The sequence below is a fragment of the Corvus hawaiiensis genome, chromosome 1, assembly GCF_020740725.1.
Source record: "Corvus hawaiiensis isolate bCorHaw1 chromosome 1, bCorHaw1.pri.cur, whole genome shotgun sequence".
NCBI classification, from domain to species: Eukaryota; Metazoa; Chordata; class Aves; order Passeriformes; family Corvidae; genus Corvus; species Corvus hawaiiensis.
Genome location: NC_063213.1, coordinates 212,748 through 231,223, shown reverse-complemented (window position 1 = coordinate 231,223; position 18,476 = coordinate 212,748). Strand labels below are relative to the sequence as shown.

Genomic DNA, 18,476 nt, shown 5'->3' with positions numbered 1-18,476 from the left:
GCGTTACTTGCACGTTTTCTGCAGCTTGTGATTCCAGGTTTCTGCAGGGACCGTAAGTGACACCTCTATTCACAGTAACAGACCAGGAGAGGGATCTGGAGCACAGACCATGCTGCCTTCATCCGCTCCTGCCGCTCATTCCCAGCACCTTGGTTTTCTGAGGTAATCCTTTGTAACATGTTGGACAGTAAATTACATTAATGTAGTAAAGTCCCTGAAGGACTTTATCAAGTTGCAGTAAAGCTCCTGTGGACTTTCTGAATTCTGGTTCCAAACAGCAGAGCAGCTCCCAAGGAGAATGCCGCTGTTACCCCCACTTCAGCCAATCACCAGACTAAGTTCAGTAGTGTCTTGCATAAAAGTAACCTGGTTGTGTTGTGCTGGTGTTCAGGCAGAACAAAATTCAGATCAGAAATGGAGTATTAAACACACACATGCACCGACACATGCATACAAAAATGTATCCAAGCCAATTTCACCAAGCTGGAAGCAATTACGTGCCAGATCTTTTGGGAGAAGGAACTTAAACAGGGAAAAAAAAGTGAAGCGTAATTAGGAGTTTTTAAAGAATATTTTACTGGATACCAGAAAGTTAAAAGGAAGGTTGTACTGCTTAAAAGTATGTCAGTCTCGGTGGAGAGGAGACGTGAACTGCTCACTCTCTGTCCCGATAGTGAGAAGGGGCAGGGCCAGGTGGAGGGAGCTGGCTGCATGGTGCTGCTGTGGTTTGTGCAGCTGTATCTGTGTGTGTATAAAAAGTGATAAAATTAACGGCAACATGATAAAGTAATGGGTAAGTGCTGAGCAGGAGCTGGAAGCCGCAGCCAGTTGGAGGCTGGTGGCACTGGTGTGGCCCGGCACAGCCAGCTGGAGCCGCGGTGGAGGGCCCCGCTGCCGTTCAGAGCCGTGCCAGCGCTCCTGGCCCAACATCCGCCACGAGTGATTAATTGTGAGCAGCCTTCAAAGTGACCCTCCTGGCTTTATGGGAAGGATTCCAGCTCCTTGTGTTCCCAGACTCACTGTGGCTGCAGCCACACAAAGGGTTGTGTCTCCATTTGCTCTGGGCTGCGGGCTCCTTAGGCTGCCCCGGATCGTGCTCCATGCCTGCCAGGTGTAGGGAGGAAGTTGAATAACATTTGAGAGACGATGGTGGTGAGGAGTTTAGGAACAAAGTCACTGATGAAGTAAGAGCACCAGGACAGCATAGCTGCTGGGGAGGACCTCCCATCTCCTTCTCTGTGGGGACAGGGGTGTCCCAGCTGACAGAGTCACCCGCCCCATGGAGAGCTTCCCATTTTGGGGACATCTACCCAAATCTGTCACTTCACCTCTGTTCCGTTCTCCCAGAGGAAAACCTCTCTTTCATCGCTCTCACAAGTGCTTTACTTGGCAAAAACTCAACTCCTGTGTCTCAGTTCCTGCTCCACGTGCTGAGCACAGGGCAGCTCCCGTGTCCTCCCTGGTGCTCTCTCTGTCTTGGTCTCTGCAGCCTGGTGTGGATGTGCCGTGTGGTCTCCTTCACCACTATTCCATGCCAAGGACTCATCTTTGCCCAGTGCTGGGTGAGCGGCTGCTTGGGCAGCTGCTTCACCCCGTGACAGTTGTTCAGCCTGTGAGTCATGAGATCAGTCACTGCTCATGTATCTCACCAAGTCCCTAATCCTCAACTTTTTACATATTCCACGGGGTTTCCACATAACATACAAATAAAAGTGATGGATCTGGTACTGGGCGCTCATTTCCCAGCTCACCTTCCACCTTGGCTGGCACAGGAGCCTGCACTGCCATGGCTGCACGAGGGGATGCAGAACAGGAACCAGTGGAGTTACAGACAGTGAAAGGGTTTTTTTCAAGTTTATTAGGAACTAATGAATCCTAACCCTGGCATTCCTTCATTACTGTATGGGAATAATAGAACAGTTAATAAGGAAAAAAAGCGAAGTGTTCAGTGAACACTTGTATTGGTGCTTGGGAAGAGGCAAGATGATGTATCTCAGCACAGAATGATGAATTCTTCATATTCCAGCTGTAATTAGGCAGCGAATTAAACAGCAGGTAGGAAATGTGGACATGTTGGAATCAGCAAGGCTGAATTATTTACAGGAGTTGTAGAAGATGTGGTCAAGGTCTTTTTCATGTATGGGTGGCAACAGTCAGTTTTGGGGTGGAGAGGACTTGCACAGGGCTCAGATTAATAGATTCATGTGTTCACAGGAGAGGAAAAATGATGGACAGGAAAGACTGTAAAAACCAGGAAGTGCTCTCAGAATCACCTTATAGGAAGATCTGATGAGCTCAATATATTTAGCTTATTGGAGAAAAGGTTAAGAGGTAATTTCAACACCGTCTGTAAATACCTGTATAGGAACAGAAATTTGGTGAGAGAGCTCTTTATCAGATAAAATGTACCAGGATCCAGTGACAGTGGCAGAAGGAAGACAACTCAGGCCAGAAGTAAGGCCCAGATTTCAGCAGTGAAGGCAATTAACCACTGGAACCACTTAGCCTGCGTCACTGTGATCTCTCTGGCACCAGCAATATTCAAGTCAGGATCAGATTTTCTGACAGTTCCATCATTGTTCAGGCAGGAGTGACATAGGGGCAGACCTGTGATGTAACTTTGTGCTGAGCAGCAAAGCTTGGGTAGTCCAAGGGCTCCTTTGGCCACTCCCTGGCTCCAGGTCTGCCATTGCTCTTCCACGAATCTGCCTCTTCATTGCATGGCTTTCCTTGGCCATGGAGCTGCTCGGTAGGTGGACATGGGGTGCCTCAGCCAGCACCGTGGGCTCTGCTCTGTGTGGGGACTTGGAGCAGGCAGAGCTCAGGGTGGAGACAGACAGAGTGGCTGCAGCTGCCTGCAGTTCCTGGGCTGGTGATGTGCGCTCAGTGCAGGATTTTGGGGGCAGCGTCCCTGAGGTACCCATTCCCACGCTTCTCCAGTCTGTAGGGTCCTGTGACGCTGTACGTGGGGTCGGTCGCCCTCTAAACCAGAGGTGAGCTGGTTTGTTGGCTGGAGAAGCACTGGCTCATCTTGTGTGTACTGGAGCTTTGGCTGGGGAATGGGAAGTGTCATGGCCAGCCCTCCCCATCCTGCTGCCACAGCCAGCCCAGGCTCTCAGTCGTCCCAGAGACACTGGCACCATGCGGAGTTTTTTGTTCTGATGGTTTGTAACCCACGCAGGTCAGCTTTGGTAGGAGCTGGGGTGTCACGTAGTTACTTAGCATGTGCACATGTCCAAAACCATGCTCTGCAAGGGCAGCGCTGAGAAAGGAGGGAGATTTCCTGTGTCAGAGCATCTGCGAGGCCCAGTGCAAGGCAATGGCTCCTGCTGTGTGCAAGCTGGCAGATCCTAATGGCCCTGCTACAGAGCTGGGCTGGGAAGCCTCGGTCACCCACAGTTCGGATCAGTGATTCCGTGCAGACGTTCACTGTTGGCAGAGCTGGGAAGAACACCTGTCCATCTGTCACTCCAGAACGTGCCCCACCGTGCCTGGGAACGGTATGGGTGCTCAGCATGGTGGCCAGCTCCCAAGGAGAACGCACAGGTTCACCTCTCCATCCTGGGGCTCCTGGTTGGTGGGAGCCAGCCCATATGTTCTGGACTCATGGGAATTGTTCAGGAGGAAGGACCCAACAATGTCCAGGTAACAGCATGCAGTGCTTCATTTAGAGACCCAACCTGAGAGACTCTCGACTCTGGACTGGCTCTGGGGCACAGCTGGGTCTGGGAACAGCAGCCACAGGGTCATCCCGGGATGACTGCCTTCCTGCCACAGCAGCTGCCAGGCCACTGACGGGGCGGGGGGGAGTTATGTCCTCCCCAGCAGGGTTTTCACAGGCAGGCAGCTCTACCAGGCTCCTTGGCTCTCACCTCTCTTCAAGAACCAGTTGGTTTCTGGGAGTAGAGAAGTTTCCCACTAGCTGGAGCTGCGTTCCAGTCCAGCTCAGGGTCCTGAGTAGCCACAGATTTTGGGGAGGCTTTGAGACATGTTCAGCTGCGGGCTTCAGCCAGGCACTGGGGAGCCAGTACACTAAGGTGACTCACAAAAATCCTGGTTTTTATTTGGAATAAATGATGATGTATTGGCAACAAGTGGTTGAGGGGCAGAGTGATGATGACTCCTTGGGACACTGTTTGACAGACAGTGAATAGCATTAACCTGCACCGTGCTGTTGGCCTCTGCACTACCAGAGAAAACAGGGTTTGCTCCATGGCAGGGTGTCCTCACCCATCCTGGAGCACCTCCATCACCATCTTGAGCCACACTGACAGTCCCTCTGCACCGTGCTGCAACAGCAGCATCCCTCTGCCTGTGAAGGAGCAGGGCCTGGCACTCCAGAGGAAAGACCTGTCCTGTACTTGGCCATAATCCCGGGGGATCCCAAAACTGCTCTCCAGCTGGTGCCTCTTTAAAAGTCAGCATGGCCCATTCCCTCTGCCAAAGCTGGTTTCCTTCACACTGTAAGGGCCTGGTAGCAGCATCCAGCATAATGTCGCCAGGAAGTTTCACCAGACATTATGTATTATTTTGCCAAATTGCTCTTGAAAATATTAAAGAGATGCTAAAAAGATCCTCAAGTGATTCTGCAAATTATCTCCTTCCTGACCAGTGGTGCCCTTTTGGCTAACTCACCTTTATCCTGTTCCCTGAGCAGCACCACCTTAATGAAGAATTCCCAGTTTGCTCTGATCCAGGTGTTTCACCGAAGCATCGGGGCTGCCACATGTCATGCCTGGGAAAAGGCCATTCTGGTTTTAGGTCATTTTCCATCCAGTGCACCTCATCAGTTGGGCTGTACTGAAAAGGCATCACGGAGCCATGTGAGTCTCTTTTGAGGGAGTTGAGGAAGCAGTGACTGGGAGAGGGACTTGGGGAACTGTCAGCGGTTTAGGGGTTTAGTTCCTGCAGATGTTGGCTCAGAGGCAGGTAGTATTTACATGTCACCTGTCACTTGCCCAATTTACAGGGAACATATCCAGCAGCTGCCACAGTGTCACTTTCAAAGGGATGCAATTCCTGAGAGCTCTGGCCTTGCTGGGGCCACCCAGCAGCTCCCTCAGACAAACCCGAGTTGCACAGCACGAGGTCTTGTGAGTGAGCAAGTGGCTGGGCTGTGAGGGCATTCCCCCACAGCTGGGTGCCTCCAGGCAGCTGGAGTGAGGTGCAGGGAGCTTGGAAGGGCTGCAGAGGCCGATGGAAGCTGTTCCTTCTTTCAGAATGAAACCTTGGGCATTTGTGGCAGCCTGTGCTGCTCTTCGGAGGTGTGATGAAAGGCATGTCCTGGCAGGCTGGGGCTCCTGGTGTGGCTGGGTGGGGGTGCAGGGGGCAGATCTGTGCTCCCTAGGGCCCTGCAGGACTTTCCCCTCTGCAGGAGAAGCTTCTCTCAGGCCATCTGTTTCTGCTCTCCCTTCCTCACCTTCCTCTGCTCCGTGGCTGTAGCCATAGCCAGGGCTGGGGGCTTGGGGCTTGGGGCTGGCAGACACTGAGCTCTGAGCATCCCATCCCATCCCATCCCATCCCATCCCATCCCATCCCAGCCCAGCCCAGCCCAGCAGCACCATTCCCAGGACCAAGCTCATTCCGGTCCCAGGAGAGCAGCGTTGTCCCTGCTCCAGCAGCAGCAGGCTCCCTCCCACGAGGAGGCAGAGAGGAGATGGATGCAGCAGTCAGGAGCAGAGCGCCAGCTAATTACCCTTCCGAGTGTGTCTTGTAAATTAAGGGCTAATTAGAGGCAAAGTCAGTGTCATGGTTTTACACGTGTTTCTGTGGCGCTGAACAAGGGGAGGGAGGGGGAACATGCAGCAGGCAGGCTGGAGGCAGGCAACGTGGGGGGCTCTGCAAGGTCCGGGCAACATGGGGTCAGGGTCCTGGCAGCACAGGGTGCAGGCACCAGGGTCCTGGCAGTTTGGGGTGCAGGGTCCTGGCAGTTTGGGATGCAGGGCACCAGGGTCCTGGCAGTTTGGGGTGCAGGGTCCTGGCAGCTCAGGGTGCAGGGCACTGTGTCCCAGCAAGCCCTCCATCGGCACTGCTGGCAGGCGGGATCTGCAGGCGAGGCTCGCAGGTGATCCCTGCACAACAGTGCAGGGAAAGGGGATTTTTGGTCCAGGATGAGTATAGGGAAGAGGAGGGTGGGAGGTACCTGCCATGCTGGCCCTGAAGGGGTGGTGGCAATGGTGGGTGGCAGGCATGCCTGGTGCAGGTCTGGTGGCCACATCACCCCTCTGTTCAGCACTTGCCTTTGGAGGGGGTATTTGGGCTCTTGAGCTGTCCTGTCAGGCACTCAGCAGCCCTGGCCCCTGGCTATGCTTGGGCACATCTGAATAGCATCCCTTGGGTTTTCATGCAAACAGCAGGGACAGAAACATACACTTACGTACAAACTCTGGGGCTTCACGTGGGATTTTGTGGGGCTCTGCTCTTTGTAGAGTGTGGCCCAGCACAGGGATAGGTTGCCCAGGGAGGTTGTGTCATCACCCTCCTTAGAGATACTCCAAACTCAACAGAAACAGCCCAGGGCCACTGGCTCTGGGGGGCCCTGCTTGAGCCGGGGCTGTACAGGGTGATGCCAGAGCTTCCTTCCACCTCAGCCATGCTGGAATCCAGGAGAGCTGAGTGAATCTGGTTTCACACAGGAAGACACAGGTGAGCTGTCCTGGCTCCCGCTGGGGACCTGCTTCCACAGGTGTCCATTTGCTGCTGTGGAAGGCTCCCACTTGTACCAGTCCTGTCGGACCCACGGCTCGGTTCCTCGCAGCCCAGCTTTGTGATGCCTGCAGAGGGGTCTGTTCAGCGGGGCTGGAGCTGTGGGTGTGTGGCATCTGGAGCTGTTCTGTGGTCCTGCCCTGGGCCATGGCCAGGTGGGCTGCAGTGAGAGTTGCAGCTCAGTGTCTGTGCCTCCAGGCAGGGAAGGAGGAGACGTAGCTTTGGAGCAGGGATGGGGCCCTTTCTCTCACCCCTGAGCTCCCAGAGCACTTGCTCTGCAGTGGCTGGAGCCAAATGGCCTGAGGGGAGCATGAGAGAGGGCTGGTGGCGGGCAGGTGCAGTGGCATCCCTCGGGCCAGTGTCCTCCTTCATGGCAGATTGCCTGCAGACTGAACAGGAGGGTGTGTGCTCCCTGTCAGAACCATTTTGTTCGCTATTCTGGACATTTTGGGTTTCCTGTAATCCAAAAACACTTCACCCATTTTGCATCACTGAGTGATCTTGTCCTCTGTGACAGCCTCTAGTCCCAAAAGCACTCCTCTCCTGGGGGTTCAGGTTCCTGGGCTCAGCCGCAGCAGTTTTGAGCTAGTGGGAAAAGGAACTCCCACCTGCCCTCCCTACCTTACTGACATCTGTTCCCCTGCTTGTTCCTTTGACACCCTCCATGTGATCTCACGCTCTCCCAGTGCCCCCAGCATGGCTGGATTTCCTGCCAGGGACACACAAGAAAGTGAAATTGAGAGATGAGGGTGGGTATGCTGGTTGTGGGGTGGGTTTGGGTTTGCCCAGGTGCCAGAGGCTGTAGTGAAAATCATGACTGTGAACTCCAGCTGTGGGGAAGCTGCGTGCCAGAATCCCCAGCTGTGCCTCCCGGGGTGCTACACTGAAACCCACTAAGCTGGAGGTTCCTCTGGGAAGTGGGGTGTGCTGGGCTCTTCTGTTAGCACCTTTGGGGTGATGCACCAGCATGCCTTGGGAGAGGAGAGCCAGAGAGAGCTTGTCCTCATGTGGAGCCACCCAGGGAATGTGGCATCAGGTACGGGACAGCTTTGCCTTCTCCCACCGTGCCTCCAGGCAGCAGTCAGTCCGTGCTGAGTTCCTCTCTCTTGCAGGTGCTCCCCACTCGACCAGCAGCACCTCCCTGCACTCGGAGCGCTCCATCAGTGGCATCAACCTCGTGGGCTTCAGCTCCAAGCCGGACGGGATGCACCAGCGCTCCTACTCTGTCTCCAGCGCAGACCAGTGGAACGAGGCCGTGGCGATCCCCGGCAGCTGCCCCAACCCCTGTGAGTAGCCCTTCTGGCCCTTCTCCCCTCAACCGCGGCAGGTAGGGGGGATCATTTCGGCAATGGGGCAGTTCTGAGCTCTGCCCTGTGATTGTGAGCCCAGACTTTGCTCATGCATGTCAGACACAGCCTCTGGGCCTCGTTGGGGCTGTCCAGTAAGGGTAAGGGTCAGCTGGCAGTGTCCCAGCCGGGGAAGAAGCTGTCCTGCAAGGCATGGAGAAGCTCCAGCCAAGGGACACTGCTCTGCAGCAGGATGGCTCCAAGCCCTGTGCTCTGATCTTGCTCTGAGCTCACCATGCTGGGGTACCACTGCTTTCTCCCATCACTGCACCTTGTGGGCACCCCCATCTCCGAGATTTCGGGGCAGTTGAAGGAATAGGAGTGATTCCTGTCTCTGGAGCGCACACTGAGCACGGCCTGCCCCCTCCCCCCACGCTCACTCGCTCTCAGTGATGTTTCAGGACAGTTGAGTGAATTAAAATAATTCATACATTTCCCAACGTAGCCACTTTGCCGAATTGGAAAATAAATGCTTTTGTGCTGCATTCATCACTCCTTCGTTCCTGGCTCTGCCGCCGCACTAAAAAAGCAGTTAAATGCACATCAAGAGTGGAGGAGCCATTTCCATGCCTGCTCGCCCCTTGTAGTTCTCATTAGCGCGGCAGCCGCCCCCCCGCCCGCTCCCAGGGGCTTTCGCAGTTTAAAGGAGCCTCTTTATGATCATTACCGGAGTCCGACTGTGCGGGCGCCATTTGCAGCTGAGGAGGCTCCTCATTTGTAACTGTGAAAAACTATCAATTTCAGCGCGCCTGATGCAGCGGCTCCATCATTGGCCCCATCAGCTCCCTGCTGGAAGCGAATTAATCAGACTGTTACTGCTGATGGGGCAGCGCGGGCGAGGGGAGCGGAAGGGCGCAGCACTGAGCGGGGATGTGCCGGCAGCCCTCTCGCCTTGGACGCGGGGGCAGCGGGGCAGCCCGCGCCGGAGGAAGCACATTGCGAGTGGGGACTGGGCACGGGCGTGTCTGCTTGTCCCCGTGCCGGGAGAGGGTCCCCACCGCAGGTGGCACCTTACCTGGCCCGCAGGAGCCGTGAGCACAGGCAGCAGGAGCCCCCGTGCCCCGGTGGGCACAGCAGCAGGTCTGATGCCCTCGTGCAGCTCTGCACAGCGCACGTGTGGTACCGTGGCACAGATCGGTTTTGGGGCATGATCCCTCTGCAGAGCAGCCCCTTGCCCCAGTGCCCTCCTGCCCCAGGAGCTGTCGTGCCTGTCATCCTTCCTCCCAGCAGCCCCTCAGCGGAGCTGGGAGCTGGTGAGGCCATGCTGTGGTTTCACTCTGCCCTGCCCTTGCCTGGCTGTCAGGACAGCAAGCCAGCCCGGCCCATGCTCCCCATCCCTCTGCCCTCTGTTGCTCTGCCTCTTGTGCTACTACTCTCCATCCCTTTGCTCTGTGTCCTTCTGTTCCTGTCCATGGAGGAGCTGTCCATGCTCACAGCACCTGGACCAATCTGCCTCTTTTATGCACAGTAGCTGAACACTGTCAAATGAGAGTTGATCTGCAGGGTCTGTTGTAGCAGGAAAAGGAATAATGTTTTTAATCTAAAAGTGGGTGGGTTTAGACTAGATATAAGGAAGAGATGTTTTATTGAGAGGGTGGTGAGGCAACAGGGTCCCAGAGAAGCTGTGGTTGCCCCATCCCTGAAAGTATCCAAGGCCAGGTGGGTCAGGGCTGGGAGCACCCTGGGATAGTGGACGTGTCCCTGCCCGTGGCAGGGGGTGGAACTGGATGAGCATTGGTCCCTTCCAACCCAAACCATTCTGTGATTCTTGGCTGCTGCTCCTCCCAGTGATGTGGAGGGGTGAGACACCAGCTCAGTGCTCACTGTGTGTCCTGTATGCTGGTGGCTATTCATCCACTCTCAGGTCCCACCACACTGTGCTGGACCCCAAGCCCTGTGTTAGTGCTCCACGACTCGTCACTGGGCCAGCTGTTCTGGAGGGCCTGCGGCACGCCATGGGCCACCAGCCTGGGGGTCCCAGGCAGTTCTCAGGGCTGCATCCCTGTCTGTGTCCCCCACAGCCACAGCTGACAGGAGTGCATGCTCAGTGTCATGAGGGAGGTGGCATTTGGTGGGTGGGCAGCGCTTTCCACATGGCAGGGCGTGCTGGGCTGAGCAGCACAACCACCCCTCCATCAAGGGGCTGAGCTGAGCGAGGCTGTCCTGCACCACGCCCGAACCAGGCTCTCTGCTGTTTCCAGTTCTGCATGGCAGGGCAGGTGAGGAATATTCCTCTGCTCAGAGCTGATTTTGGCCACGTGCCAAGGCTGTAGGCTGCCATCCCAGCTCCCAGGGACAGGCTGTCTGCTCTGGCTGTGCCCTGGAGAGTACATGGAAGAGCAATGGGATGGGGCCGTACGGTCATATAAATGTGCTCCAGCACACTCTGTATCTGTCCCTTGTGCAGGAGCTCTGCAGCCCACCTGTGGGGTCCCAGGGTCCCCTGTAAGGCTGGCTGGTTTGGAGAGGGGCCCAGGAGGTCCCAGGTGTGCCTGTGAAGGGTTCCCTTGGTGAGACAGAGCTCTAGAAGTCCTTGGATGGGTCAGAGGGGTTCAGTTGTCCTACTGGGGAAGGAGAGAGAGTAAGCAGTGCCTGACCTAGCAGAGGGAGTGTGTTCCATGTGCTGCCCCCACCCCATTGCTATCCTGTCTCCATCCCACAGGGGCACTGGAAGTCCCCAGCTCTGGTGTGGGCTGCTGGGCAGTAAGAGCAGGGGTATGGGTGATAACCCCTCGGGAGTTGCTGGGCTCATGGCAGGCCACAGGAGTGGAGTGCAGCAGTGTGTGACCCCTCTTGCTGAGCCTGGAGTGGGGCAGGGTGCCAGAGGCGTGGGATTTGGCCCAGGGAGCATCCTGGTGAGCAGGTGGGCAGCAGAGGGAGGATGGAGGCACCACACGTAGCCACTGACATGAAAGTTCAGGTCCCCTGTGACATACAGCTGGGAGCTGAAGGTGCTTCACACCTGCTCTAAGCACGGTCCTGTAGCAGGATCAGTAATTTATATTTATAAAACCCGAGTCTGATTTTATTAGATTTATCTCTCTTAATTGTCAAGAGTGAGCTATTTCCCCATGGATAAATAGCAGCAGAAACACCCTACTAGTGTGTGTCAGTGCAGGAGAAACCAGAGTTGGGAGATTTCCAATGCTGCAACCTCTCTCAGCTGTGTGAGGGGCACACCGGCTGCACCTCGATCCCTGCCTGGGGCATCTCCTGGCCTGTGGCCCTCTGTGTCCCTCTCCACCCCACTGTTGGTGTTTGTCGAGACAGACCAAGCCCCAGGGAGCCAGTCCGACCAAACCAGGATGAACCAGGGGAGCAGAGGACGGGCTGGGGTGGGAGAAAGGCTTGGCAGGTCCCTGCTGTCCCACTGCTGGAGCTGCTGCCCTTGTGCAATGCTGTGATTCCTTTCTTAATTCCAGTTGCCACAGAACATGGAAATGGGAAGTGAGGACTTGATGGGAGACACTGGACTGTAGCAGAGAGGACAGCAAGCTGCCCAGGGCAGAGGTCCTGGGCATGGAGCTGCCATCTATGCCCTGGGGGTGGGTGGACACTGGAGAGGCAGGAGTGGATTTAGGAGAGGGTTAACAGTGCAGCGAGGGCTCCTGCGCCTCGTTGCCTTCCCCGGAGTCTGCATTTTTATGCTGATTGGAAGCCTGCGCTGTGTGTGCTGCTGAAATTGAATGTCAGGCTTTTGATTTTGTTGCTGGTCTCTAATGAAATTTGACATTTAATGGTGAGTGCAGCGGCAGCGTGTGTGTGTGTGATCGGAGCTTGATTAGCGCACTCTAATTGACAGTAATTAGGCAGCTCCCTGATTGTTTCTAATTCTGCTATTAATTGTAAGGAACAGTATGATTGAGGATAAATTTGGTGCGTTGCTGCTGGGGATGCAGCTTCTTCAGCTCCGTATCGGAAGCCTATTGAGCCCATCATGCTCAGGTTCCTGAGTGTGGCAACCCCAGTCACCTCGTCTGGCAGAGCAGTGCTGGGAGGGCAGTGCTTCTGCAGAGGTTCTGCAGATCCTGGGGCCTGGATCTGCCCCAGTGAGGCCAAGATCACCCTCTGGGCCTGTCCCTTCCCAAAATGCTTGTGCAGCCCTGTGAGGACACTGCCCTGTGAGGGAACTGCTTCCCCAGGAACATGAGTTTGGGAGTGGGACATCCAGCTGCTCCAGAGGTGCTGCTGTGCGTGTCCCGGCTGCATGGATGTCCCTGTGTGATCGTTCTGCATGGATCCCAGTGTGGAGCAGGTCCAGCCTGAGTGCCCAAGGAGCTGCCAGCCCTGAGCTGGAGCGGGTGTTGCAGCGGCCCTGTGCCATGGAGCTGAGCAGGTCCTGCCCTGTCTCATGGGGTAGTGTGGGTCGAGCCAGGCAAGTGCTGGGGCTGGCTCCAGAACACTTCGGTGTCTCTGGAAAGAGGAGACTGTCACTGTCCCACTGTACATGACTTGCCTTATCTTTGTCCCCAGCTAATGGTACAGCCGACTCACTCAGCTCCAGCCCAAACATTTCCAGTGCTGCCAGCCCGAAGCTGGAGCCGCCTCCGTCACCACATGCCAACAGGAAAAAGCATCGCAGGAAAAAGAGCACAGGGACAACTCGGCTTGATGGCCCCAGCACGGCAACAGAAGGTAGGAAGGGTCTGCCTGGGGAGCAGCTCTGCTGGCTCAGAGTGCCAGGCACCCAGGGGTCCTGTGGTGCTCGGTGGGTGCCTGGGGCTTGGAGTGCTTCTTATGCAGGGCTCAATGGTGACCTGGGGCTCGGAGCACTCATTGTCCAAGCAGCTTGTGCTGAGGCAGGAAGGAGCAACCAGCCTCTCTGATCTGCCTTTTCCTCCATGTCCCACATGCCGTGCAGAACCACTGTCATGCCTGCGCCTGCAGACAGTCACTGGTAGTTAAAATTACTAACTGCAGTAGCAGACCTGAGAGCACACCATATGGTTAAGGTGTGCTCTCAGACACTTTCCACCACAAGGACCTATTTCTGTTGACTTGTAAATTGGCCAAGCTTTCATAATTTAAAAGACCTGTGCTGGGCATCTGCCTCAGGCTGAGGGTATTTTGGAAAAGCTTGTCTGCTTCAGGGGACCAGCTGAACGCGTGTGCGTTGCTTTCCCAGTGCTCAGAGTAATGATGGTTTTTGTGTTGAGAAATTCTGGTGTCTGTGGTTGCTGGAGAGGGACCAAAAGCTTGACATGGAGGCTGCAAGGCATAGGGGAACGTTCTGCTGGGAAAAGACACCAAATCTCTACCAAATCAGGTAGAGATGAGCCTGGCAGCCACATTCTCCAAAGCCTGCATCTGTGCTTAGCTGCTGGAAAAAGTGAGATTTGACTTTATTCTTGGTCATCCTGTCCCACAGCACTCAATAAGCTTCTGTAGTGAACCAAAGTAAAGATGTAATTCAGAGGGGAGGAGGATTCAGTACAAGTGTTTGAAGCTAACAGTTGCTGCAAAACAAACCAGAAAATATTAGTCTGTACCTGAAAGTGCTGCAGCTGTCGTGGCACCTTGCTCCAAATCACATGTCTGCCTGCAGTCCAGCTGCCCCGGTGTCCCATAGCAGAACAGCTCTTGTCAAGTTCTTGTTCTTGGAATGATTGCATTGAAGGCGTGCAGAGTTGGGCAGCTCTGTTGTTCCTTTTTAGCTGTTGTAGTTGTCTGCATCTGAAATGCATGAGTCTCAGGCAGGCTTCCCCTCTATGGTGGTTGATTGAGGAACCTTGAGCATCGTTTGAGGCTGTCATACCCACTGGTGTCTCCTGGATAGCAAGAAGTGTTGCCTGTAGTTGCACTTTTTTCTTAGCTCTGCGTGTATGTTATCTCCTCAGCCATTGTTGCCCTTTCCAGATTGGTTTGCAGTTCTCAGCCCAGTGCTTGGGAAAAGGAGAGGCTCATTCTTTGTGTGAATAGTGGGATAGTGAAGGAGGGAATGATTTTGCACCCCCCCACATGTAAAACTGAGAAAGCATGTGCTGAAGTCCTGTAAATAAAATGTTAAGAAAGAGTTTAAAGGAGGTCCCAAAGCTGACCTCGGTGTGATGATTTGGTTTATTATGTGGATGGACATGAGGGCTCTCAGCTGACCACGATGAACACTGAAAAGCACAGGACTGATGTGTCAGTGCTTGCAGAGGAAGTCTGGTCCTGCGGCTGCTCAGTGCAGCTGACGGAGTGTGAGAGGTGCAGATGCTGGGACCTCATGTTACACAGAATGTAATGCAATTTCGTAGTGGAAAAGGTAATTGAAATGTGGAAACACTTTTATGAAGCAGTAATATGGACTAACCACTGCTTGAAGTCTTAAAATTTGATTAGTTCCTTTTCAACAACACATGTGTGCTTGGCAGAATTCCCAGCCCTCTGCTCCCAGACGCACAGACTGGAGGACCTCCTCCTTGTATGCCCAGGACAGGAGTCTTTGAGCAATCCCAGTATTTCCATGATTTCGCAGGGAGGTTTTTTCAGACACATGCTCACTCTTTTTGTCCTTCCTGGTTTGGCAGCATCCCTGGAAGATGGAGTGATGGGGGTGGAGCCATGTGGCAAGCATGAGGGCATCAGAGTATTTTTGTTGATTCCTGCACTGGTCCTTGGCCATGCTAGTCAGCTGGGCAGAGATCTGTCTTACCTGAAGTGGTACCTGTGTCTTGTCTCAGGTTGATATGGTTCATTTAAAGCCCTATCAGGTGCTGGGGCAATGTAACTTTTCCTACAGTGTGAATTCCTTGGCATTTATCAACACAGAACTTCATTTGCCAGCGAAGTGTCAGTTACCAAACTTCATCTGTCACTGCACAGACTTTGTGCGCCGTGGATCCTCCTGCCAGAGCCTCTGGCACCAGTAGCAGGAGCAGGAGGAATCCCTGCTCTGTGATCTGCAGTGCTGCTGGTGCCCCAAGTGCATGGCAGCAGGTGGCTGAGCTGCTCCAGTGTTGCAGTGGGAAGGAGCAGTGTGAGCACCATGGGAGGGATGAGGAGAGCATGGCACAGCAGAGGGGGCATCCGTGACCCGCAGTCACACGGGCAGCCCATCCCCCATGTCTCCAGTGTGAACCCAGACTTTCCAAGCCCCTGTGTCCTTCTCCAGTGGGTGAATGGGTGCAACACCTGCCAGCTCAGCGCTGTGGTCAGGCAGAGGTGATAGAACCAGCTGCTCCCAGACCTGTGCTGGGGCACAGTGGTGCCATGGGCTGCTGCATGGTGGGTTTCTGGCTTTTGGTCAGGTATTGACAAACTGACCTCGCATTTATTTTTTTAAGTAATCTAGTATATTAGAAAATTGATCCAATTGCAAAATTTGAGTTCCAGAGGCTGGGTCAGTTCTGTCATGCTCCCAGCCTGCCCTGCATCAACAGGACCTGTTGCTGTGGGCAGCGTTCCTGCCAGCAGAACCGTGCTCCGAGTCCATGGCAGAGGCCACTGTTGCTGCACTTAGAGCTTCCCAGCTTGGACCTGTTGCAGCCAGTTCCAGCAGCAATGAGCTGTATGCCCCATTTTGGCATGAGGGGGACATCCTGATCAGGAGAGGACCGTGTGCATCCCTGTGCTCAGCGTGAATTACGGAGCTGGGTCACACACTCCTTTTCATGCAGATGATCCCCCGCCTGCCATGTGCCTGCTGCGCGGCTCCTGCCTGTGGTACCTTTGTGAGTGACTTGGTTGGTCTCTCTCCTGCTCCTAGCTCTGGGACTGCTCCAAGAACTGATGCAGCTCTGGACACTGTGACAGCTCATCACCAGGACCAGCAGGCCAGGGCAGAGGCAGAGACAGAGGAGCAAGTGACTCTGGGACTGGTGTTCAGGTGGCCACCCATGATGGGTCACTGCCCTGCATGAGAAGTGGAGACTGGCAACAAGTACAAGGAGGTGCTGAGCCTCTGCTTGAGGTCCCATCCCAGTGTCTGAATGGTCCAACTGTGAATCCTGGGCTGAGCATTGCCCCTCACCATGGGCATGGCCAATTTGTGTCATGGACTGGTGTCCATAAGTATGATTGACTCCCCCTTGAATCTTTTTTAGCTGCTTTTGAACTGTTACAGCAGTTGTTTTCAGAGCAGGGTGATTTGAGTTTTTTGCTTTCGCACAGTCAACACGGTGAAAGTGTGAAATCCCTGTGCCAGGAGCGGGGCTGCCAGGTCCTGTGGCAGAGCTGCCATCCCTTGTGGCCGAGCTGCTGTCCCCTCACGGTGCTCATCCCTCTGTTCACTGTCCTGGCAGGAGCATGGGGACAGCCCAGTAAGGAGCCGTGCTTCCCACTAGCTCGTGTTATTGTAGCTGTGCCGGTGTGGGGAGCACTGTGGAGGGACCCCCCCACCAAAACTTCTTACCCACCAGGAGCTGCATGGGGCCAGGCAGGTTGCCAGGCTCAGCCTCTGTCACAGCATCCCTGTGGGCAGGAGCAGCCCGGGGGGTATGTGAGGGAGCAGGTTTGGGCTGTGCCCAGGCTGCCTGCACCTGCCTGCACCCGCCCCATGCCCGTGAGCTAGGCACGAGCAGCTCAGGTTAGCATCCTGGGAAAGTTGGTGAGGTCTGGGGATAAATTGCCATCAGTTTATCTCATTTAGGAGGTAATCAGAGCCAGGGACGTGCAGAGCAATTGAATCTTAGTTGTTCTGAAGTATCATAAATCAAACGAGCTGTTGCTTTTTTACATGGGCTCATGTTAAAGAGAGCTCAGTGTCAGGCTGCCAGGGAGCATCCGCAAACTATGGCAGGCGTGGGATTGGGCTGCCGGAGATGTCACCAAACTGGGGAGTGCTGCACAGGCTGTCAGGGAGCACCCACAGGCTGGCAAACGTGTATCAGGGTGTCAGGGGACGAAGATGCTCATTCCCATGGTGGAGTTGCAGTGTCAGCCTGCAAGGACCATCAGGAAAGTCTGCTCTCATGAGAACCCAGCAAAGCTCTGTGGCCAGAAGTGCCCTATCCTGCCACGGAGCAGCCCACAGCCCCCCTGCAGCCGCACTCCCCTTTGCCTGGACCCTCGGCCCCTGTCCAGGCTGCCAGGAGGGCCAAAGAGCCACCAGACACAGCTGAGGGCAACAGCACCTTTGCGACGCTCCCTGCTCCAGTCTCCCCATGGCTGCCAGAGCTCCAGGGATAATGAACTTCTCATGTGCTTAAAGAGTGATGCAGGGTGCATGGCGAGAAGCTGACAGCCCCTTAATGTGCTTCTCAGTGGCGGCCAAACGACGCGGTTTTGTCTTTGTTTTTTAGTTTTAAAACCCACAGGAAATTGATGGCCAGTAAAGAGTTGTGTTGGGGCGATGTGCGTGATTAATGCCAACTGTCAGGGGCTGTCGAGGCCGATCGTGGCAAGCCAGGAGTGTGAGGCTGAGCCGTGCTCACCAGATTGCTGGGGATTCCAGCTGCTATCGCTCAGCTCCCGCCTGCCCCACACAGCTTGTGTCACCCGCACGCGTCCTTCCACCAAGCCTCTTAATTCAGTGCTAACAAGTCACTCCAGCTCATTACAGACCCTGGAGCTCCCTGCTCCATCCTGGCGGGAGGGAGGCAGCCTGTGCTGGGCATCTCTGTGGTTCAGCCAGTTCCCCGTCTCCAGCAGCTCCCACCCCCTCAGTCTGTGGTTCCTGAGGGACCTTATACAGCTCCATGTTACCCCTCTGAGAGACCCTCATGTGCACACCCCTGACCCTGCCACAGGCCACTGCTCACACCATGAAGCTCACACCATCCATGCCCTCCCTCCTGTGACTCCTGCCCTGATGCCTGCTGGCCCGTCTGCCACCTCCGAGGCCCGCCCCCGCTGTGCACATGCTGCACCCCACATTGCATCCTCCCCACCAGGTACACAGAAATGACACTCTTTGACCCTTACATGACCCCCCTGCACACCCCTATGTACCTGTGGTGTCCCTTGGGAGCACCTGCTCCTTCTGGCACACTGTGTCCTTCCCCACATGGGCAACACATGTTGGGACCCCACTGTATGCCCTCTGTTGTACAGCTCAGTGTGCCCATCCACGCTTGAGCCCCCGCTGCTGCCGCCCCCATCCCCCATGCAGTCCCTGGTGGGGATGTGCCAGCTCAGCCTGGGGCACTCCGGGATCTGGGGGCGCTGGGACAGCAGATGCTGGGGGGTCTCCATAGCGCTGTTCCTGCTGCGCTCTCCTGGCGGCTGTCCCCGCAGAGGGGCCTGTCCCCGTCGCACTAATACAGGTTGGGAATATTGGGTTTAATGATCTGCAAAATGAGGAGGTAGCGAGCTGACATTTACGAATGGTGCTGCATCCTTCTCTTCCCAGACGCCTGCTAATTTGTTGATATCCCAAACACCTCATAATGATGTGGTACAGTCACAGCTTGCAAACAAGCATCCCGAGGCCAGGGGCTGCTGGCTGCCCTGCTCCAGGACCCTCCTCACAGGCTTCGCAGCTGGAGAGCGGAGATGTGGGCC

General features: G+C 55.2%; 1 protein-coding gene across 2 annotated transcripts in view; it reads left to right on the top strand.

Moving 5' to 3' along the window:
- AGAP3 (ArfGAP with GTPase domain, ankyrin repeat and PH domain 3) overlaps positions 1-18,476 on the top strand; it is a 111,359-nt gene that overhangs the window by 83,728 nt on the left and 9,155 nt on the right. For both annotated transcript variants that reach the window (XM_048293736.1, XM_048293638.1), the window contains exons 12-13: positions 7,818-7,991; positions 12,525-12,686. In XM_048293736.1, coding sequence (XP_048149693.1) covers positions 7,818-7,991; positions 12,525-12,686 — 336 coding nt within the window. The remainder of the gene's footprint in view (positions 1-7,817; positions 7,992-12,524; positions 12,687-18,476) is intronic.